Source organism: Oncorhynchus gorbuscha, linkage group LG24, assembly GCF_021184085.1.
Source record: "Oncorhynchus gorbuscha isolate QuinsamMale2020 ecotype Even-year linkage group LG24, OgorEven_v1.0, whole genome shotgun sequence".
Classification (NCBI taxonomy): Eukaryota; Metazoa; Chordata; class Actinopteri; order Salmoniformes; family Salmonidae; genus Oncorhynchus; species Oncorhynchus gorbuscha.
Genome location: NC_060196.1, coordinates 29019841 through 29043694, shown reverse-complemented (window position 1 = coordinate 29043694; position 23854 = coordinate 29019841). Strand labels below are relative to the sequence as shown.

The 23854-nt window shown below is 42.5% G+C and overlaps 2 protein-coding genes across 4 annotated transcripts; both read right to left on the bottom strand.

Moving 5' to 3' along the window:
• Positions 1-334: 334 nt before the first annotated feature.
• LOC124012885 (non-homologous end joining factor IFFO1-like) lies at positions 335-10107 on the bottom strand. Of its 3 annotated transcripts, none has more exons than XM_046326905.1 (9): positions 8816-10107; positions 6170-6230; positions 4711-4806; positions 4369-4509; positions 3895-4079; positions 3468-3588; positions 2684-2779; positions 1957-2144; positions 335-1135 (listed from the first exon to the last, which is right to left on the bottom strand). In XM_046326905.1, exons 1-9 carry the CDS (start codon positions 9829-9831, stop codon positions 973-975), a joined length of 2067 nt encoding a protein of 688 aa, XP_046182861.1. In that variant the 5' UTR covers positions 9832-10107; the 3' UTR covers positions 335-972. The 3 variants fall into 3 exon arrangements, with proteins under 3 accessions (XP_046182861.1, XP_046182863.1, XP_046182862.1); XM_046326907.1 differs by having other exon boundaries at positions 2014-2144; XM_046326906.1 differs by having other exon boundaries at positions 3895-4076.
• Positions 10108-15351: 5244 nt separating this feature from the next.
• Positions 15352-22759, bottom strand: LOC124012802 (glyceraldehyde-3-phosphate dehydrogenase-like). The gene is made up of 12 exons (XM_046326768.1): positions 22662-22759; positions 22120-22165; positions 20492-20591; positions 20177-20286; positions 18651-18741; positions 18241-18356; positions 17252-17333; positions 16823-16974; positions 16519-16597; positions 16201-16284; positions 15762-15859; positions 15352-15640 (listed from the first exon to the last, which is right to left on the bottom strand). Exons 2-12 carry the CDS (start codon positions 22140-22142, stop codon positions 15571-15573), a joined length of 1005 nt encoding a protein of 334 aa, XP_046182724.1. The 5' UTR covers positions 22143-22165; positions 22662-22759; the 3' UTR covers positions 15352-15570.
• Positions 22760-23854: the final 1095 nt, after the last annotated feature.

Sequence of the window (23854 nt, the reverse complement as noted above, 5' to 3'; positions counted from 1 at the left end):
AAATAAAGTGCATGAATATGTAACCAAGCAAAGTAAATAACAAAGTTGTGAACCACTGTTAATAACATGTTGTGTCCATACGAATGTTGTGAACCTCTCTGTTAACATGTTGTGTCCATACAAATGTTGTGAACCTCTGTTAATAACATGTTGTGTCCATACGAATGTTGTGAACCTCTCTGTTAATAACATGTGTCCATACGAATGTTGTGAACCTCTCTGTTAATAACATGTGTCCATACGAATGTTGTGAACCTCTCTGTTAATAACATGTGTCCATACGAATGTTGTGAACCTCTCGGATAATAACATGTGTACATATGAATGTTGTGAGATTGATTAAAAAGGCTTTACATCCTTGAATCTTTCTATATGCTTCTTGTATCCATTCTTTCAAAATGGGGAAAATGGAATGAGAAGGATATTAACTGCAAAGAAAATAGATTTTCATCGATGGCTATCAACAGCTAGGCCCTTTCCCTTTAGCAAACTGCAAATGTTCATTTTGTTCAGATGTGACAGACTGCTAGATAATGACTTATCCTGTGACAATTTTTCGCCAATAGTGCATTTTTTTGTTGTTGTTTGCCTTCAAAAATTCTGCTGATGTTTCAAATCTGTAACTGCAATGTAACATAAGGCCTTTATTCCACAAAAAACGTGTGCAAATTGTTTTCGGTTGAATCTTGATACATATAGCAAGATCAATGGGCAAACTTAACAAAAAGGTATATATTTTGATCGTTCATATCATAGAAATATCACAATGTTAAGAAATCCAATCGATTTCCTTTTCTAAATGCCATTTAGTCCTATCAGATTAGGTGTTGTAATAACCTGAACCACCAGAGGGCAGTGGTGATTTATGGCCCTGGAAAGAGTCTGCTGGCTTTACATCATTTATGGCAAAAAAAATGTAAACAACAGCACTATCCAGACTATGGTACATCTACAGGGCTTCATCAGTAAGGATTAGGACTTCCTCCATGGTAAGTGAGGGACCGTACCACTATTAACCTTGGTGTCACAGTAGGGTTCATCACTTTCAGAGTCTGCGGGTGGGGACACCTTACTCCTCTCCTTCTCTCCGTCATCAGAGTCCTCCATGGCCGCAGTAACGAGAGGGGGAGACTTCCTGAAAGGGAAACGGCGAGGCGGAGTCAATACAACTGCCAATGACCTTGAGACAAGACGACCCGAACAGTCCGTGCCCTTAGCCTGGTCCCAAAGCTGTTTGTGCCGTCTTGCCAGCCCCTATGGTCATTGGCGTTATAATGACCATAGGAGAAGGCAAGACGACACAAACAGATCTGGGACCAGGCTACCATACTCACAGACAGGTCAATGTAATGACATATGGATTCTATCACTATCAGTACAGTTGGGAGAATTAAAGAGTTAACCTGTACTGAAACATATGTGTAATAGACATATTTCACAAAATTAAGAATTGTATTTCGTAACATGGGTTATTGTTAGATGATTACGAATGAACCAGGTGCTTGGCATCACCCTGCGAGAGGATTCAGTTACAGCATAGATCTCATTCCTCTTGCTATCTTCCACCTCTTTCTGGTGTCTCCTCTTGCTATCTTCCACCTCTTTCTGGTGTCTCCTCTTGCTATCTTCCACCTCTTTCTGGTGTCTAATACCAGCCGTATCTCTAGGTATCTCTAGGGTAACTCTTTGACTGTTTGGATATCTCATACTGATATCTCATACTGATATCTCATACTGATATCTCATACAGGTATCTGATACAGGTATATCATACTGATATCTCATACTGATATCTCATACTGATATCTCATACAGGTATCTCATACAGGTATCTCATACAGGTATCTCATACTGATATCTCATACTGATATCTCATACTGATATGTCATACAGGTATCTCATACTGATATCTCATACTGATATCTCATACAGGTATCTCATACTGATATCTCATACCTAGGGTATCTTTTTGAGCGTTTAGAGTGTTCAGCACCATGCGGAGGTGTCCGATACCTGTCTCCACTCTGGGTGATGAGTCTCCTGCACGTCTCCATCTGCACGTCCAGGCCTCGCTTCATGGAACACATCTCCATGTACTCGTGCAGGTGTCGGTTCATGTCACTCTTAGCCGTGGTCAGCTCCAACTGCGGGAAACCAACGTAAGACATTCGCTCCGGTTTAAATTGTCACCAGAACATTTTTTTTTGAGTAATGAGGGCCAGGATCTTTGCAAGTGCAAAACCAAAGGCCGCAGTCTTTTGCATAAATCCTACTTTATTTTTCGGTGTTTGCTTTTTGGTTGATTGTATTTGTACTTAGCAATGAATTTAGCAATTTAGCGAATAAGAGGACGACTTCTGGAAAGGAGCTCTATTAAAAAAATAAAGAGACTATACTACCTTCAATTTGTTACTTCAATTTAACTTCTCATCTGCACAGGAACTCATCACAACAGTGACTCATGTAAGCGCTTCATCGCTCTCTGCAGGCTGTATAAATAGCCTTATCATGCCGCAAAGTCCTCATATTGTACAAATAGCAGCGGGAAAACTGGTACTTAGAGAAGGGCTTTGTTTGTGTGTGTGTGTGTGTGTGTGTGTGTGTGTGTGTGTGTGTGTGTGTGTGTGTGTGTGTGTGTGTGTGTGTGTGTGTGTGTGTGTGTGTGTGTGTGTGTGTGTCTCACCTCGATCTGGTCGATGGTCTCCTGATACTCCTTCTCTCTGGTCTGGAAGAGGGACTCTGTGTCCTGTATTACCTTCTCTATGGACTCCTCCTGCTGCTGTTGTTTTTGATTTTGTGTGTGTGTGTGTGTGTGTGTGTGTGTGTGTGTGTGTGTGTGTGTGTGTGTGTGTGTGTGTGTGTGTGTGTGTGTGTGTGTGTGTGTGTGTGTGTGTGTGTGTGTGTGTGTGTGTGTGTGTGTGTGTGTGTGTGTGTGAAAGAGAGAGCGAGAGAACATTGTTTTGTGCTAATTTTCCTAATATGAATAAGATGAAAAGAACTTCAATCAGTATATGGATATCTAAAACACTTCTCATCCACTGCCCTGCCTCTTTTTTCTGATATTGTCTACAGATTTTTTTTTCATTGTCACTATTATTTAAATTGTCCACTCATGACTAACCAGATTGTTATTGGGAATGAGAATGACTAACAGTACCGGGGTAAATCAAGATAATTGTGTGTGTGTGTGTGTGTGCTACCAGCTTATCTACATTACACTGTGATCCAGGGATCAGGACATGCCAATGTCACAGGCGTACATGCAATGTGTTAAGTAGGACACAGACACACAGATACGGCAGCCCAACCATAAGAATGATTAACAAGCAGGAAGTACAGTGGCTTTGGTTAAAGCATGCCCATTAACACAGTTCTGGGATCAGCGTAGCCTAGCCAGCTCCTAACATGAACCATTACATTGGTAAATACATAACTGATCTTAGATCAGCCAGTGTATAGTGGCTTACCTCCCCCTGTGTCTCCACTGCCCCCAGAGTGTATCCTGGGAAGTCCTCCCACAGCAGCAGAGTCTCCTCAGTCTCCTCCCAGGCCAGGCTGTCACAGTCGTCCTCAAACTCACACTCCCTCCTGCAAGACCAACAATAGTATGGCTTACCAGTTGTACATCTATTTATAGTTCACTGGCCGACTCTGGTCCACTCACATCTTACGAGCGACAGACTCTAGTCCTGGAGATCAGCAGTGTGTAGGATTTTTATCCAGCTCAAACTCTTAACAGTCCGGATTCAAATAGCCACGGTCTGAAATTTAGACCACAAGCTTTTGAAGTGTGCTTAGTGCAGAGTGGCTCTCCAGGTGTGACGTTGGAGACTTCAGCAAGACCTCGATTGCTGACCATAACCTACATAGTTAAAGAGCAGCCGGAGAACTCACAACTGGTTCAGCATCCTCTGCATTTCCTCGTTGATCTGATTGGCTGACGTGCTACACGACTCCTCATCCTTGCCCGCCTCGCTCTCAGAGATGCTGGTTGGTTCGTCCCCGTCGCCGCCTTTAACCGATTGGGCCGCCTGTTTCCGGGGCCGGCGGGTCAGAGTGGAAGGAGGTGTGGCCATCTGCTAGATAAAGGTGTAACAACTGTGTAATAGCAGTGCAATAAAGGTGTAATGAACATGGTTATTAAGGTGTAAAAACACAGGTGTGAGTTGACCTAGAAGATATGAGTGGACTTGCATCCAAAGATTCGGTCACGCGGTCATTATACTAATTACCTAGAATTAGCTTACCCTGGAAAAATCCTACACGTAACCATTACGGTGGTAAATGCTAAGTTGTACTTAAATCCGTCTAGGGGCTACTTAACAGATAGTATAGTTAGTAGTATAGCGGCTTATAAGCAGTCCTGACCTGGAAGATCTGGATCATCTCTTCACAGTTCCTCTGCTGGGCCACATCACACAGGCGAGCTGTGATGTCGATGCGTCTACAGATGTCCATGTCCACCTTCATGGCTTTCTCCTGGATCTTACTGTCCAGATCCGACAGGTTCTGATAAAGAGAGCGGAGAGCGAGTGACACTGGCAAAAGGAAATATGTGTTCCCAAAGACATTTCCGAAGCAAACTGTACCAATACCATAAAAGTATTTTTCTCGAGATTCTGTAACTCAAAAGCGAGTGGGACTACTTTTGAAGTATACAAATGTCAACAACTTTTGGGAGCTATTCCAACAGTGCTACGAGGGACTCACGTTGCTCATAAGGCCTTTGAAGAGGACCAGCTCAGCTTTCAGCTGTTTCACCCTGAGGGCCAGCTCATCCTGACACACCTCACTCTCCTGGAGGTCCTGTACACACACACACACACACACACACACACACACACACACACACACACACACACACACACACACACACACACACACACACACACACACACACACACACACACACACACACACACACACACACACACACACAGCCTAATTTGCATAGCACTTATGACATAACATATATGATTATGAGTATAAGTACACCAAATCAACAAAATGGGTGGTATATTGTATAGTTCATTTGTAGTTCTTTCTAGCTAAATTACAAAATACACTCTCTACTGCTGCTTTCCAATCAACCCAGCTGCTCTGAGGTGGAATCATAATGTTAGTGTGAAATATTAAAGGGATCGTGTGCAGTTCAAACAATAACAAAGCAGCCACCCGCCACATGTTTAGGTAAACAGCTTAGGGATGGGGCTGGAGAAATGTAACCAATATCAAATTCATAAACAGCGCTATGGACACAAGGACTGACCATCCATGAGCTCAAAATGATAGTTTGACCACGTTTTAAAGCTATACAGGGGTTGTTTACAATTACATTGTTTACAAACAATGGCGTTAAACACGCTTATGCACAGAACAAAAATATAAGACGCATCATGCAACAATTTCTAATATTTTGCTGAGTTACAGTTCACATAAGAAAATCTGTCAATTGAAATGAATTCATTAGGTCCTAATCTAATCTGGTTGGGCCTGGGAGGGCATAGGCCCACCCACTTGGGAGCCAGCCCAGCCAATCAGTATATGTTTTTCCCCAAAAAGGGCTTTATGACCGACAGAAATACTCCTCAACACCTCCATCGCTCTCCCCTCTCTGATGATCCCGCAGGTGAAGAAGCCCAGATGTGGAGGTCCTGGTCTGGTGGCTTATGGTAGAGAAATGGACATTAAATTCTCTGGCAACATATCTGCAGTCAGCATGCCAATTGCACGCTCCCTCAAAACTTGAGACATCGGTGGCATTGTGTTGTGTGACTAAACTGCACATAAGGTGCACCTGTGTAATGATCATGCTATTTAATCAACTTATTGATATGCCACACCTGTCAGGTGGATGGATTATCTTGATAAAGGATCAAATTCTTACTAACAAATTTGTGCCCAACATTTGAGAGAAATAAGCTTTTTGTGCATATGGAACATTTCTGGGATCTTTTATTTCAGCTCATGAAACCTGGGACCAACAGTTCACATGTTGCTTTCTATTTTTATTCAGTGTATTTTGGGTTCTGAGGGGGTTAAACAGTTGGACTAAGCTCACGGGGCATTTATAGGTTTTATTATTCGAGAATCAATGGCTTTATATCATGAATTTAAAAAAATGTACATAGCAGATTGCCCTTTGTCATTGACACAGCTAAGGGCTTACCTCCTCCAGCTCAGCCACTTTCTCCTGGAGGTCCACTCTGACTGTGTACTCTTCCTCCCATCTATTGAAACACACACACACCACACACACACACACACACACACCCTATTGTTGAGAATGGAGATTGATGAGGGAGTCATCACACACCATCATCACGGTCTCTTCTCTTTTAGGAACAGTATTGACGTCAGTATTCACTGTTATAACGACACTGCTTCCAGACAGCCAGTGTCAAAGACGCAAAGATACAGCTTCCACTTAGACACCCAATTTTAGCAGCTCAATCCCACAATTGCCATTATTGTCTACTAGGGTACTCCAGAACCTCAATTATTGCAACCATCTGTGACTGAGGGTAGATCACTTTGTCAAATGCCAAAAATAGTCAAATAATAACACTGGTTACAAATACCAGAGAGACAGGAATCAGACAGAGAGCCATGTACAACACTGTACTATAAGCTACAGTGTTGTGTTCATGCGGTTCAATAAAGTTTGACGGTGTTTGAATCCATGTTGTGTGCCTGATCTCTCTTACTCAGCTGTGTTACGCAACAGATGCAGAATGCATGTAGAGCACGCGGCTGCGACACTTACAGAAGGTGAGAAGTGGTCTAACCCAGGAGGGCGCATGTGCCATATTGCACATTGCCTATACGCACTGTTATCGGTCTGCTCAAGTGGGGATGCAGTGTATACAGTAGCCTGTTTTTAATGGTATACTTGGGCAGCCTATACTGCAAGTTGTACAAGCCATTAACAGTAAACACTTCATAAATTGAATGGAAAAATAGTTCTATTCCATCTTCCCACAGCCCCCTGGAAACTCATTAAAAACAAACACCAACTGTCTGATATTGCATTGTTATGAGAAAGTTGCTTTTAAATGAGATCCGAGGCAAATGATTGGAAATGTTTCCCTGTTAAGCCATTTGACCTTCTCCATAAAAGAGAATTAGAGGAGGGTGTTTCGACTGGCAAGTCACAGAGGCTTGTAAATCTGAGAGATGACGCTGCCTTGTCGCCATTAACATTCAGACAGTGGACTATAAGCTGTAGGGAAGGTTACTGGTGTCATTTAGTGATGTCCGCATCTTCTCACGGATGCTGCAGAGAGCGAGTGGCCGTACGGGATGGGTAGAGGGGGGGTGTGTGAGAGAGAGAGAGAGAGAGAGAGAGAGAGAGAGAGAGAGAGAGAGAGAGAGAGAGAGAGAGAGAGAGACAACGGAAAAGAGAGTTTGTGTGTGTGAGAGAGAGAAATAGTGGGAGCGGGAGGTGAGTGAAAAAGGGAAAGAGATGGAGTGTGAGAGAGAGAGAGAGAGAGAGAGACAACGGAAAAGAGAGTTTGTGTGTGAGAGAGAGAAATAGTGGGAGCGGGAGGTGAGTGAAAAAGAGAAAGAGATGGAGTGAGAGAGAGAGAGAGAGAGAGAGAGAGAGAGAGAGAGAGAGAGAGAGAGAGAGAGAGAGAGAGAGAGAGAGACAACGGAAAAGAGAGTTTGTGTGTGTGAGAGAGAAATAGTGGGAGCGGGAGGTGAGTGAAAAAGAGAAAGAGATGGAGTGTGTGAGAGAGAGAGAGAGAGAGAAATAGGGCACGTGAAAGAGAGAGAGAATAGTGTGGAGAGCCTCTGGTGACACCACTAGCGGTCACAGCTTTCAGCACAGTGCTGCAATGCAGGTGCTGAGACAAAACGCAGAGGGGCGGAGGAGGGGGAGAGAGCTGGGGGAAGGCCATGTAAGAGACAAAAACAAGTGTACTGCTGACTTCACTCCAGCCAATTCAGCCTTCTCTAGATAATCCTCCTATTGGATAAGAGATTGGCCAATGCTGTTCTTTTAAATGCTGTGCTCAACTATGTTTGAACTATGATCCCCTACAAGCCTATAGTGAAGCCTTGTGATGCCATATCATTTGGGGAGTACAGGGGCAATTTGAAGACAAAAGTAGAGCAGCTAAAACACTTCATCTTATGGAGGATGATGACGAGGATGATGATGGATGACGACGACAAAAACAACAGAACAGACGTCTCTTCGTTTCAACTCAGCTCGAAGCTACACAGTACTTTTGCAGCATGAGCATCAGCTGGACAACCCCAGAGCCTGTAATAAAGCTCTGCCTTTTATTACAAGATACGCATGCAGCACATCTAGACCTTGCATGGTGATGTAATGTTATTTTCTTGGGTTCTGGGGGTGTAATTTGGTATGAAGAAAGCAAAACCACTCAACGGTTGAATGGGCTCAAAATAGGCTACTGTTAGTTGAGATACATGTTAGTTGAGATACTCCACATTTGTAATAGGAGAACCAACTGTAAATATCTCTAACGCAACCATTTAGCTAGTTTTCTATTCCGACAAGATGTCTGCAGAACGACACTGAGGTGTTATGGACATGTAGCTATAAAAACAGGATCACTGATTAGTAGACCCGGATGTGTGACTAGAGCAGGGCTGGAACAAAAGCCTCCACACCCCTTCGCTCTCCAGGAGGAGGGTTGGCCAATCCTGGGCAAGGGGTATTGCCCTAATAATGATGGGCTAGAGACAATAAATGACATCACACATCAGTTCTACAAGTGACAATAACATCGTCTTAAAGACCCAGCTCTTTAACCATGATACTCCAGACCGCCTTCATCCATACCTGCATTTATACTCATCCCTCTCTCGTTTCACCTTGCCCAACACGTTGTACAGGGCCCGTATCTCAGGGGTGATGGTGTCGATTTGAACACCTACGCCGTCCGTTTGGGCACAAGGCACACCCATATCTGTTACGCGCGACTCCCTCCCAGTGCCAAACCTGCGGTCGTGGTTGTAGGACCAAACGGTGCCGGGAAGGAACCGGGGAGGCGGGTTAGTAGACATACCAGTCCCAGAACTGACATATTTCTCGTTAATGTTGGATATAGGGTTGGAAGTATCAGTAGGGGTTAATAAAGGACTGAGGCAAATATGTGGAGTGAGTTGGTTGGAATTGAGGTTGGAATTCGAGTCAGTCAGAGTCGAGTTCCTAAATACTGATTTGCTGTTGGACTCCAAGGAGGGAGTTGTAGGCCTGTTGAGTGATGGAGAGAGTAGACCACCAGGCAGGTATGCAGAGTTATTGACGTTCTGGAGTGGGATATGTCCGGGCCTAACTGCGATGGGCCCTACGAAACCAGTCTGGACTCCCATTTCCTTAGTCAATGGCTTTTTCCCGTGTCCTTCTGAATTGTCCTCATTGTTTTCCAAAGCCTGTTGAAGCTGCTTCTCCAAAGCTTTATTCCGACGCTCCAGTTCATGAACTTTAGCCAAAAAGCAACGGAAGCGCAAATTCAAGGTCTTGAGAACACTGATGTTGGAACCCAAGTCGTTACGCAGGGCCATCGCTGCGGGGGGCGGCGGTGCACGGTGCATGTTGTTCTGGTGCAAATAAGCGAGTCCTGAAGGTGGCAGCGAATTTATGTCCAGGCCAGATATGCCATCTTGTCCAAACCCGTTGTGCTCGCCCAAGATGAAGCCTGAGTCAGCTGCACCGTATGAGTCTAGGCCTGTCATGGAATAATCAGAATGACTCCCCATCTGGTTGTGCTGCTGTTGCTGAACCAGGAACGCGTTCTCTCCCAATAATGGATTCATGCTTGAGTATGAAAATCTGAAATGCTCAAAATCAGGCATCAAAACAGACTTCTTAATTTAGCTTGAAAGCTAACTGCTGATGCAAATAATAGCCAACTTGCTCTAAAACTATCCCTAAATAGCCTTAACCTATGACGACTTAGCTTATGCGTTCCACCAAAACATAATAAGAAAACAAATCAAATAATTTATAGGCTATAGGTAAATAGGTGCTATTAAACAAGTAGCCTATTCCAGGTCTTAAAATTAGACGCGCCAGTGATGGAAAGAGCCGCAGCAATCAAGCGGTGAAGGCTACGTAAGCTACCTGGCTGGCCGCAGTGCAACTACTAACTTTGGCGTAGGAGATAAGTCTCTTATGTGCTCCGACGTCCTCAAGTGACGCTGAGTGTGCCGTAAAACTCCTAAATTGTGAGCCATTTTCGATTGAAATAAAGAATTGAAACAAAATTATTGAAACAAATAATAATGCCATCGGTGTTAAACACACATTATGATATAAATAAAAATCTCGGGAAATTCACTCAAGCCAAGCAGTAGCCTATCCAAAGTGAGGATGTCTATTGCGCGTTTACTCCAGTCATGGCGGTAGTTAAAAACCGCAGTTCCCTGTTTATTTCTGCCTGACCCTCGTCTTGACTGCACGTTTACATCAGCAAAGATCGTGTGTAAAGTTCTCTGCTCACATTGTCTAAAAGCTATGGGCTACTACTGGTTTATTGGAATTTTTGGGCCGTGTTTTGTGCAAAAGTAAGCCTCTAGTTGAAATATATGCTACACATGTACATATACCCCCCAGTTATTCACTGTTAAAGTAATATAACAATTGCTCACTCACTGAACATCTAGATATACCCTTGAAACATGCTCAGATACCATTAGTTTGAAAAATAAAATAATCCCCTCATAGTTTTGATCCTTTAAAAACACATTCACAAAATGCATTTTTTTTTTGTCAAATCCCTTTCATTTTAAAATTACACAGAATACATGGAATTATTAATGAACATAAACATATGCAGTAGTAGTCAAAAGTTTGGACACACCCACTCATTCAAGGGTTTTCCCTTATTTTTTACATTGTAGAATAACAGTGAAGACATCAAAACGATGAAAAAACACATATGGAATCATGTAGTAAATAAAAAAAAGTGTTAAACAAATCAAAATATATGTTATATTTGAGATTCTTCAAAGTAGACACCTTTTACCATGATGGCAGCTTTGCGCACTCTTGGCATTCTCTCAACCAGCTTCATGAGGTAGTCACCTGGAATGCATTTCAATGAACAGGTGTGCCTTGTTAAAAGTTCATTTGTGGAATTTCTTTCCTTCTTAATGCATTTGAGCCAATCAGTTGTGTTTTGACAGGGTAGGGGTGCTACACAGAAGATTTGGTAAAAGACCAAGTCCATATTATGGCAAAAATAACTCAAATAATAAGAGAAATTACAGTCCATCATTACTTTAAGACATGAAGGTCAGTCAATCAAGAACCTTGATTGAAGTTTCTTCAAGTGCAGTTGCAAAAACCATCAAGCGCGATGATGAAACTGGCTCTCATGAGGACCGCCATGAGAATGGAAGACCCAGAGTTACCACTGCTGCAGAAGATAAATTCATTAGATTGCAGCCCAAATAAATGCTTCAGACTTCAAGTAACAGACACATCTCAAACATCAACTGTTCAGAGGAGACTGCGTGAGTCAGGCCTTTATGGTTGAATTCCTGCAAAGAAACCACTACTAAAGGACACCAATAAGAAGAAAAGACTTGATTGGGCCAAGAAACACGAGCAATGGACATTACACCAGTGGAAATCTGTCCTTCGGTCTGATGACTCCAAATTTGAGATTTTTGGTTCCAACAGCCTTGTCTTTGTGAGACACAGAGTAGGTGAACGGATGATCTCTGCATGTGTGTTTCCTACTGTGAACCATGGAGGAGGTGGTGTTGGGGTTCTTTATTGGTGACACTGTCAGTGATTTATTTAGAATTCAAGGCACACTTAACCAGCATGGCTACCACAGGATTCTGCAGCAATGTGCCATCCCATCTGGTTTGCGCTTAGTGGGACTATAATTTGTTTTTCAACAGGACAATATCCCAAAACACACCTCCAGGCTGTGGAAGGGCTATTTGACCAAGGAGGAGAGTGGTGGAGTGCTGCATCAGATGACCTGGCCTCTACAATCACCCAACCTCAACCCACTTGAGATGGTTTGGGATGAGTTGGACTGCAGAGTGAAGGAAAAGCAGCCAAGAAGTGCTCAGCATATGTGGGATCTCCTTCAAGACTGTTGGAAACGCATTCCTCATGAAGCTGGTTGAGAGAATGCCAAGAGTGTGCAAAGTTGTCATCAAGGCTAAGGAAGGCTACTTTGAATAATCTCAAATATAAAATATATTTAGATCTGTTCAAACACAAAGTTGTCATGTTCAAGGATATCATGTTCCATATGTGTGATATCATGTTCCATATGTGTGATTTTGAATAATCATGTTCAAATTTATAAAATATTTATTTATGTGTGATTTCTGTTCAAACACATATTTTATCATGTTACTATGTGTGATGTTCATATGATTCCATATGTGTGATATCATGTTCCATATGTGTGATATCATGTTCCATATGTGTGATTTCATGTTCCATATGTGTGATTTCATGTTCCATATGTGTGATATCATGTTCCATATGTGTGATATCATGTTCCATATGTGTGATATCATGTTCCATATGTGTGATATCATGTTTTTGATGTCTTCACTATTATTCTAGTGTATAAAACAGTAAAAATAAAGAAAAACCCTTGAAGGAGCAGCTGTGTCCAAACATTTGACTGGTACTGTGTGTATGTATGTACCGTATGCATTACAATGAAGCAAGCATGGCTTTGAATAGATGTTTTCTTTTGACTGGCTATACACCACCTTAAAACAACAGGCAGGTACATACAGCACAGAGGTCTATTTAGGTCATCCTTTTCAAAGGCTGATAGGAAGATGTAGAATGAATTTCGACTGAAATAAAACTGGAATGGAAATAACCAAAACGTCACTTTTCAGACGAGCCATTATCCCTAATAATGGTTGTAATTTCAATGCACAGTTCTCCAACAAGTGTAACGTTAGTGAATTACATGTATTGGTATTGGAAAGAGTTGAGAGGTTAGGGGAATTCCCCAAAAGACCCCAGAAAAATGAGAATTCCCTGGGGATAATCTAAGAGTTCTTGGAGTAGAAAGACATCCAATGCCAGGGACGTTGTTGCTGATCATCAAGCGCTGATGCTCCATTACGCGATTTCCTCTCGTTTGGTCGAGGACGGCTGAAAAATGGGAAAATAACATTTATTTTATTTGGCCATTTTGACAGATACATAAAAGTTGTGCATATATCCAAGGTTAAGTGTTGCATGTTGTACGTGCAGTCACTTGGATGAGTGGAGAGAAGAGCATGACTTGCTGACAGGGCACGCCTGCCGAATCTTGTGTAGATCTCACCCCAACATCTTTTCTAATGTCAATCTCTGGCCTGCCATCCACTGAAATGTCAGAAGGAAGGAAATATTCACTAAGATCATCTTCCAATAGTATTTTGAACGTGTACTGTGTGTGTACGGTATGTCCCCCACAGGAATCGACCTAGGCATTAAAATTAGACTTATGCATCCGAGTGTAACAGGAAGAGATATTCACAGTTGGAAATGGAGGATGTTGCACTATTCTCAATGGTGGTTGTCACTGTCCTGGTAGAATGGTGTATACTGACTTGTAAATTGAGGAAAATTGTGTTCTCTCAAAGGTGGTGGTGGTCTTTGTTCTCGTAAACCATACTTGAAGTTATGGATGTTGGTATCTTGTCAGTGGTTGTTTTGTTACATTGGTCCTGTCCTGAACAAGTGAAGGGGCAGAAACAATCAACATAAAGGGATAGTTTATGTATGCCTGCCTGCCATGCTTCTACATATTGTTTTTTCAAAATTGCTGAGAAATACTTAAATCCAAATTATATTGCCACAATATCACTACGTTTTTGGAAGATAACAACGTTTGTCTACCTGTTCGAACACAAAATCAATTAGGATTTCAGTAAAAACCTGGAAAACTACCCCTTTAAGTGGGTGCACTCATTTTCCACAGTGACAATGTCAATTTGACCGACCTGTGTTAGGGGAGTGGACTTAGGCAGTAAGACCTTGAATGGAGGAAAGTGCTTCTTCCTCCTCAACATGCAGGGCTGTGGGTACAGGAGCCATGACTTTTTCTTTGCTTTGACTTGTGGATGTGGCATTGGTAGGAGCAGCTGTGGTCGGGCTGGAAGAGGTTTTCCCAACATTATCTTCCTCCTCTATGAGACACAGAGAAAGAGCGCAAGATGGGGCATGTAAAACCCATTTAGTCTTCAAATTTAAAAGGCACAAACTTTTGCAATAAGACAAACCCATTCGTGTCATATTTACGATTTCCCCATCTGATAAATATGAGATTGCGAGGCCCATTCGAACACGCCATCGGACAGACAATTTATCTCGTGCTTATCCCCAAAACGCAACACCTTTGATTCAGATGAGAAAAACAAAGTGTTTATTTTTCAGGAAAACTTCTAATTGTTTACATTGGTGATGATTTAAACAAGAGTATTTTTCACAAGTTACATGTTTATTTTGAAAAATGAAAATGTGATATAGCATTTATTGCTTTGGAATTGCCACAAATGTGCATCTCTAGTGCCTCAGATGAATGGTAAATAAATACAGGTTTCAGCTCTTGCACGATGTCACCTTGATCACGGACCATATTTGTAAACTAGATCAGAGAAGCAAGGATGTAACGTAACATTTGGCAAAAGCTAAGATGTATGAATACTTTCCGAATGCACTGAAATACTTAAATCATCGTTAAGTCCCTGTCGTGGTAAAAAAAAGGTAGTGACAGTTATGAAAAACCCATAGAAAGTTCAATACATACATGAACAATAGTCTCTTCTTTGCCTGTTCTCGTTCCTTGTCTCGTGTTTAAAGAGCAATGATCTGTGTGTGATTTGAATGCACGGGAGCTATTGACTTGATCACTGACTATAGCTCCTGCCATCATGGAAGCCGTTTAAGGAACCAAAAACAATACGGAGTCAAGCATTTTTCTTTAGAATACAATGCACTACTGAACTGGTCTACTTTTTGCTTCCATCTGGAAAATGCTTTCAGTTAAAAAGATTCTTAAAGTTAAACCCACTTCTGAATAACTCTCAATCACTCCTCAGAAACGGTATACTTTCACTTTCCACTTAGGTGTTGACAGACAAGATAAATCCTTCTACACTTCTCTTGTCAACATCATTTTAAAACTCAGACTTGAGTAAATGGGAATATATTAGCATGCCATTCATGGTCCAAATGTTTTACAGCCTCTGTTGAGCTGTAATGAAACGTACCCTGAATAACAAGTTTGATTCACAGAAATAAAATGTAAACAGATCTAAATTCATGCGTAGATTTGAACAATTCATGCATTTACAAGATGTGCGCCTGAGGACTGAGACGACAAAAAAAAAATGTTTTTGTTCAGAAACAAATGACTTTTATTGTGAACGGTGGACAGGAATATTCTGCAGGCAAAAATCAGACTCAGTCTTCTGAACAGAACAGAGGTGTGACATATTATAAAACATTGCAATAGACTTTACTGGCTCCTTCTCTGGCGAGGACCGTTTGAATGTCAGTTCAGGAGAAGGAAGAGGCCATGGGGGGGGGGTTGGAAGTGTGTTGTGGAAACATTACTCTTTGAGTGCCATGTGCAGACACAAGTCAATGACGCGGTTGCTATAGCCATACTCATTGTCGTACCTATGGGAGAGGGAGCAAGAGGAAGGAGTCTTTATAATGTATATAAATACTCAAAATTATAATAATGATTGCGTGTGTGTGTGTGTGTGTGGGGGGGGTGTAGGTCTAGAAAGATAAATACCATGAGACCAGCTTGACAAAGTGGTCGTTGAGTGCAATGCCTGCCCCGGCGTCGAAGATTGAGGAACGTTTGTCGCCGTTGAAGTCTGTGGACACCACCTGAGGGGGGAGAGCAACAGGCTTTAGGCTCATTATGTGAAAAACTGAAGTGAAACACCAATTAACAATCACTCTACTGCTCCCTAGTGTTTGAACTCAGGTATTGTATCATATGACCTTGAGGCTCAGTGCATGAGTGTAAGGAAAGCTTGGGCCCTGTTGATCTACTCTTAAAATACATCCTTCCTTATTTCCTTCTTTATAGTCATCACTGACATGACAGCAACACAGAACCGTTACTCACAGCTACCAAATCATGCTAGATCAGATTTCTGAAAGTATGGAAGGAATGATGCATTTTATAGTATTCAAACAGGGTCATGGAATGGGAAAATATTTACTTGGTCCTCCGTGTATCCCAGAATTCCCTTCATGGGTCCTTTGGAGGCCTCCTTGATGACTCTCTTGATCTCTTCATAAGGGGCCTGAGGCAGACAGGAGAAAACATTAAAATGTAGAACAATGTAACCAAATGGAGACAAATGCCTGTTGCATGTTTTGTGGACAGTAAGGAAATGTGCAAAAACAAGGGTAGCTTGTCGGTGGGTTGGAAGCATGGGTAAGAGGAATTAGGTATTCAGAGTTGCTTTACTTGTGTATGACATTAATTTCAATAAAACACATCAAAAAGAGCAGAGATCGGTGAATGGGAGACTTACGGCCTTCTCAAGACGGACAGTCAGGTCAACCACGGACACATTGGGAGTGGGGACACGGAAGGCCATGCCGGTCAGCTTGCTGTGGGTCATGAAGTTCAGTTAAATCTACATTCTGGGATTGAATTTAAAAAGTAATGACAGCCCTGGTTTTGATATAGAGCCAAGGGATGGGGCTAGGGAAATGTAAAAAGCTTTGCAATATTCAGATGCGCCCTTAGTGAAGAGCACGATACAAATCCCATCCATTATCACCATGGTCGTAAAACCTCCATTACGAAGCCAGTGGCCCCGGATTGGTTCATACCCATTCAGCTCGGGGATAACCTTGCTCACGGCCTTGGCGGCGCCGGTGGAGGCGGGGATAATGTTCTGGCTGGCACCACGTCCATCTCTCCACAGCTTACCGGAGGGCCCGTCAACAGTCTTCTGTGTGGCTGTGACGGCGTGAACTGTGCTCTGTGGGAAGAAACAAGTGATATGGATGTTAGTCTATGTGATGTGTTGTTCATTAGGCACCAAACAGGAAGTTACTATCTGAACTAATAAGAAAACCTCATTTAAATGTTTTTTTCCAATGTGTACCCTAAGGAACACAACCCAGGGCTTGTGCAGAGCAGCAACGTGAATGTTGTAAACATTAGCGTGTACACTGACGTCTCCACCAGTGTTGACTCACTTTCTACCGCCACAGCCCAGTCCCTGTGGTAATTGTGCTGTTTGAATCCATTCTTACCATGAGACCCTCAATGATGCCGAAGTTGTCGTTGATAACCTTGGCGATGGGAGCCAGGCAGTTAGTTGTGCAGGAGGCGTTGCTGTGAGGACATGACATCATTATCAATAAGAAATCAACATGCGCCCACTCGGAAAAGACGCTACGCCACTTCAACGTCCACTGTTACGCCGACTACAAGATCAGCATATCTACATCAAGCCAACTCCTCCACCCGCCTTTGAACCACATTAAAATCGTGCCTCTCTGAAACAAACCTGGACGCAACACACCTTTCCCTTTCTGCTGGTGTATTCTTCCAGTCCAAACTCCAGAGTTTTGACGACAGGGTCTTTTCTACAGCTACACTCAGAGTCTAGAACTTCTCGCCACCGGTCCTCCTAGTCCTGTCTAAACCTTCCCATAACTCCCACTCCACCTCAGTTCTTTCAAATCGTCTTGTTTGTTTCGTCTTGCCGTTTCCTTTATTGCCTTTTAGAAAAGCGGCATATAAGAACCATTCTTAATAATATGACAGCGCCACAAACGTTTAGTAATTAAGCATTGTGCCATACAGCCATAAAGTAATAATTTAAAGAGCTGCAACCTGTATTAAAACCAATAGTTAACAACAAATCAGACTGGATTTCTTACCTCTAGAGGAGACATGCGGCTGCCATATAATGTCAATACAAGGTCTATGGAAATCCCGGGGACGTAAACTACGCGTGGAATGCGAGAACACACAATTTGACAAAATGGTGGAAAACAGTTCTGTTCCAAAAATCTGACAAACACCCTCTCTAGCAATATTGTCCCGATGTTTTCAGGCCACGTTTTGTACTCGCATTCTCAGTAAGACAGAGGGAGGGTTTATGACCTGCTGGAACAGAGTGAGTGTGTGTTTGAGTGATTGTTTGTACAAGTAACATGTCACTATGTGGCAGGACTGTTTGTACGTGTCACACGGCTCCTTTAAAAGAATGTTAGGGTGGAGGGGAGTGGCTTACCTGACAACCTTCAGGGAGTTATCATAATGATGGTGGTTGACTCCCATCACGAACATGGGGGCATCGGCGCTGGGGGCGGAGATGATGACCCTCTTGGCACCTCCCTGCAGGTGAGCCTATGGTGGGGTGAGAGGGCAAAGGGTACGTTTGTGTAACAACAAATACACAGCATCAAGGCTGCCTTGCTTGCTTCAGTCACATACAGCCGATGATATGCAAAAAAAAAATTGGTAGTCTGGAGGCGATTAAAACAATTTACAACATGAAAATATATACAGCACTGTGCTTACTCACTGCTCACCCACAATATTATAGCCATGAAGTATTAAAACATTTCTTTTCACAGAATTCAAGTATAGACCGTTGTCAATGTGACCTACTTCCTACTGCTAGTGAAGAGCGGTACTTACAGAGGCCTTGTCGATGGTGGTGAACACACCAGTAGACTCAACAACGTAGTCAGCACCAGCGTCACCCCACTTGATCTGGGAAGGGTCCCTCCTGAAGATGGCAAAAAGATGGAAGTCAGGATTATACCACAAAACCAGGGTTAGAATTACAGGGGTCCTATATACTCCCACAGCAATGCAGGGATGGGTTCACCTGTATAAGGAGTTGGTCCCCCTTTACTGCTATAACAGCCTCCGCTCTTCTGGGAAGGCTTTCCACTAGATGTTGAAACATTACTGCGGGGACTTGCTTCCATTCAGCCACAAAAGCATTAGCGAGGTCAGGCACTGATGTAGTGCGATTAGGCCTGGCTCGTAGTTGGCATTCCAATTCATCCCAAAGGTGTTCGATGGGGTCGAGGTCAGGGCTCTGTGCAGGCCAGTCAAGTTCTTCCACACCGATCTCGACAAGCATTTCTGTATGGGCCTCGCTTTGTGCACGGGGGCATTGTCATGCTGAAACAGGAACTTCCCCAAACTGTTGCCTCGAAGTTGGAAGCACAGAATTGTCTAGAATGTCATTGTATGCTGTAGCGTTAAGATTTCCCTTTACTGGAACTAAGGGGCCTAGCCCGAACCATGAAAAACAGCCCCAGACTATTATTCCTCCTCCAAACTCTACAGTTGGCACTATGCATTTGGACAAGTAGCATTCTCCTGGCAACAGCCAAACCCAGATTTGTCTGTCGGAATGCCAGATGTAGAAGTGTGATTCATTACTCCAGAGAACGCGTTTCCACTGCTCCAGATTTCAATGTCGGTGAGCTTTACACCACTCCAGCTGACGCTTGGCATTGCGCATGGTGATCTTAGGTGTGGGTGGCTGCTCGGCAATGGAAACCCATTTCATGAAGCTCCCAACAAACAGTTCTTGTGCTGATGTTGCCTCCAGAGGCAGTTTGGAACTCTGTAGTAAGTGTTGCAACCGAGGACAGATGATTTTTACGAGCTTCAGCACTCGGCGGTCCCGTTCTGTGAGCTTGTGTGGCCTACCACATCGCGGCTGAGCTGTTGTTGCTCCTAGAAGTTTCCACTTCGTAATAACAGCACTTACAGTTGACCGGGGCAGCTCTAGCACAGCAGAAACGTTATGAACTGACTTGTTGGAAAGGTGGCATCCTAGTACAGTGCCAGATCGAAAGTCACTGAGTTCTTCAGTAAGGCCATTCTACTGCCACTGTTTGTCTATAGAGATTTTTTTTAATGCACCTGTCAGCAATGGGCGTGGCTGAAATTGCCAAATCCACTAATTTGAAGGAGTATCCACATACCTTGTATACATGGTCTAGCCTACTGCTAAGGCATTCCCAAGAGTCAATGTGAATGTTTAAGATAGACAAATACTCATATTGCCAGAAGTAGTATATAACCCATCAATTTCATTCTGCACAAAACAGTGTCTCAGAAACGTTGTCATTTCAAACCATGCACAAAATAAGCCAATGAATGCAGCTGGAGCATTAGTAAATAAAAGGAAAAACACCTACTCATGGAAAACTGTGATGTGCAGGTTGCCAATGATCAGCTTGCCATTCTCTTGTCTCACTTCACTGTGCTTCCATACACCGTGAGTGGAGTCATACTTGAACATGTAGACCTATGGAACAACAACCTTTAGGGAAGTGTTGAATATGAGAACAGTAAACCTGTGCACCTGAGATTTTCTAGAGTTTAACCAAAAAATAAAAAATAAAAAACTGACCCACTCAAGGTCTGACTTTGGTAAAATATGTTTACATCTCTCCCTCAATTTCAGTAACCTATATTTTGGTATATTAAGCAGTAGGCTGTATAAAGTTCACCATGTAGTCCAGGTCAATGAAGGGGTCGTTGATTGCGACGACATTGACTTCACCGCTCTTGGCAGCGGCACGGGTCACCAGGCGCCCGATACGCCCAAATCTGAGAAGAGAAAATCAGTCTTAATTCATATATAAGCAAATCCATATCACACACTATACCAGCAGGTGGCAGTAGCCATGTGACACAGGTAGACACACCCACACCTACAAAATGAGTCCTGCACACAAGGGTCAACATATGGCTTAGCAAAGGAGTCAAAGTTCATCAGAAAGGAGTTAACAAGCATCAGAAAGAATTTCCTTTAACAAGTCATTTAATTCTGGTCAACAAATTTACATCATACTATACTTCACAAACCGTTTTGGAACTGCGAACAGTCAGCATGATCTTTTAGTCAGTCATTAGACATAATTTAGTTTCCATACTTAGGAGGAGTGAAATATCAATCTCCAGGTCGCAGCGTTTCGTCTTTCAAGTGGGCACAGTAAAACTGTTAGGTTGATTTTGGGAAAGGGTCTATCATAACAAACTCTAATCTTCCTGCAGTTTAGTGACAGCTGACTATTGGTCAAATAAAAGGTTAGAGGAATAGGATCGGTGTAAGAGTTCCTCCAAACGGTCTCGCTGTGACCTCTGAACTTCAGCTGAAAAGGTTAGCGGGATATTATTAGATGGGTAGAATAAAGGAATGTGACAGCTGAGGAGAGGAAAGATACAAGAGTGCTGCAAAGAGGAGTTGTGACAACCAAACCATAAATAAGAAGAGGATGGTAAGTGGCCAGACCAGGGAGGTGTTGAAACACACCATAGCAACAACAATTTAAAAAAAGTGCAACGAAAAATGAAAATAAGCATTCATTGGACAAGTTCAGGTAGTCCCTTCTCATTTCCGCCTGTATGCTTCTGTTTGGTTTCTAGTGGAAGCTGTACAACCCAGGCTTGTGAATTTAAGAGCAAGCACCTATGGCAGGGACCATCAACTAGACTCAGCCGCAGGCTTATTTTTTCTTGAGCGGGTGGTCAGGGGCCCGGAGGATAATTACTAATAACTGCAAGAAGCCCAAAAGAAAATATAATATTGAAGTAAAACTTGCTTACATTTGTATACGATCACATACTTTATATCTCTCTATTACGCGTGGTAATACTTTGGAACAGATTTCCTAAAGTAAAATCACTTGGAGCTGATTTTCTGGTGTTTTTACAGTCTTTTTATGTCCAACAACAAACATGCATACGTTCATATATATTTTTGAAAACTTGGAGCGACACACACAAAAAGTCACCCGCAGGCCGGCCGCCAGTTGGGGAACCCTGGACTATGGCATGTACAGTACAGAAGTACAATGCAGTCCAGGGTCTATCCTGTGACCCGATCCTGTCAACAGAGAGTTCCTATGTTCTCTTTAAGACAATACAATTTCAAATACTCTAAATTTGCCCAGTGACAGAAGCAGACACACCCCCAACTAAAACAAAAAAAAATAAAAAAGTCATATGTCAGGCTTATGAACTTGAGAGCAAGCACCTATGGAATGTACAGTACAGAAGTGCTTGTCACTTGATCCTGTCAGCAGCCGGTTAAGTTTTAAAATCGATAATTTAAAAGATAAAATATGCAACTTACCCATTGATTCCAATCTTCACCATTCTGCCTGATCTGGTCTAGTTCGCTGAAGGTAAAACAAAAATAATAGCTCATTAACTTGTGTTACAAAGCCCAGCACAGTATGAACATGAGGCAAAATTTGAATAAGCAACTAAAATCATCTATGCACAACAATACATTAAGCATCACTGATTAACCGTCACTATAGAAAGAGTCTAGCAGTGTTAGATACAAATCTATTTTGTGGCATCTATAGAATCCCAAGAATTGCACAATGCATAACTGACATTAGAATCATTTCAAAGAGCCCAAAATTGTTGCTCATCTAAAATACTCAACTATTCATGCCACGTAGGCTAATTTATTCTCTCTCATCTACACACATTGTAGCCTGCATCTATACACATTTTAGTCATACAAGACATCTATTCAAAACGCCAGGTTGGACTCATCCTGCCAAAGTGTAAATTGCCACAAAAAAACAAAACAACGCATAATTATACTATTAAATGTCAAGTTGGCTATGACGCCATAAAGAGGTTAATAACGTTGAAAAGTACCGTTTGTGAGTTGCTCTGTCCACAATGTCGGCAAGGTGCGCTCGCAATTTATGTTCCCATATGGTCCATGGACACGCCCCCACGTGAACACAAAGTCATGTGCACACGCCCCTTCAGAATGTCAAGCCACAGATGGATGGGGAGCCAAGGTCGTTGTCGCAATCGACACGAACATAAATTACAGAACAGGAAATTCATTTGAATAACACCCACCACTATTGATGTGATCATCTTGGCTACATTGCGTGTGGAATTAACTGGATGCATCTTGGCCCAAAAAAATGGAAGATTTGTATTTGGATTGATTTGATAGTTAGATAATAATTGTATTAACCAGCTGTTTAACATGATCTTTATTTAAAGGCTATAATCTTTGGGAAAACATTTGAATAATATTTTTTTTCCAGGTCATTGGGTCTGCTTGGCTGCAAGACAGTATGTTGCAATGAAAAACAGTCGAAAGAACATGAGATGAAACCCAATGTTTCTTCGAGTGATAACAGTGTACAGGTCCATCAATTGGCCTTTTCCCAAGGTAAGACCACAGCTGCCCTTGGACTTGTCTAAAGTCAAGCCGGCTCATATTCAGAGTATGACACTTTGAGCAGTGCTTGACTTGGACAGGAACTCACCGGAGCTGACTACCACCACCTCAAATGTTCTCCTGCTTGAGTTCCTGTTCCTCCTATAGAATATGATCTCAAAAGTATTGTGGAGCTCCTGCACCTAAATGCAAACAGTACCAGAACTCAAAATGAGTACCGGGAACCTATTTCAGTCCAAGTCAACACTGACTTTGAGACATGATGGGGCATGTGATGTTCTGGTACCCATGGCTATGTGATATCCTGCATGTGTTGTAGGATGCCTGATTCCGCAAGATACATTTAAACGTTATGCTATATTCCGAGAATTTGGATGTAAAGGCAACTAAAGTGTAGATACTGAATGTTATAGGTTCTTTATTACTTATCATGAACCGAAGCATCAATGTTCTCGGGACCAAAATAAACCCGGAGAGAGAGTGAGAGAGAGAGTGAGAGAGTGTGTGAGTGAGAGAGAGAGAGAGGACAGGGTGTGTGAGTCCATGTAAGAAAAAAAAACAAAAGTCACTGGAGGTTGACATTTACAAGATCCTCTATAACCCCCTTCCCCGCCCCCAAGACAGGTGTGGATAGTGAGAGGATTTGTTA

Coding starts and splice junctions, on each gene's coding strand:
- LOC124012885 (XM_046326905.1), bottom strand. CDS start 9,831: ATGCCTGATTTTGAGCATTTCAGATTTTCATACTCAAGCATGAATCCA. Junction 4,510..4,710: donor TCAAAGGCCTTATGAGCAAC/GTGAGTCCCTCG, acceptor TCTCTTTATCAG/AACCTGTCGGATCTGGACAG. Junction 2,780..3,467: donor CAGTGGAGACACAGGGGGAG/GTAAGCCACTAT, acceptor CAAAAACAACAG/CAGCAGGAGGAGTCCATAGA.
- LOC124012802 (XM_046326768.1), bottom strand. CDS start 22,142: ATGGTGAAGATTGGAATCAATGG. Junction 16,975..17,251: donor GCATCATTGAGGGTCTCATG/GTAAGAATGGAT, acceptor TTCTTCCCACAG/AGCACAGTTCACGCCGTCAC. Junction 15,860..16,200: donor TGGGATACACGGAGGACCAA/GTAAATATTTTC, acceptor CTCCCCCCTCAG/GTGGTGTCCACAGACTTCAA.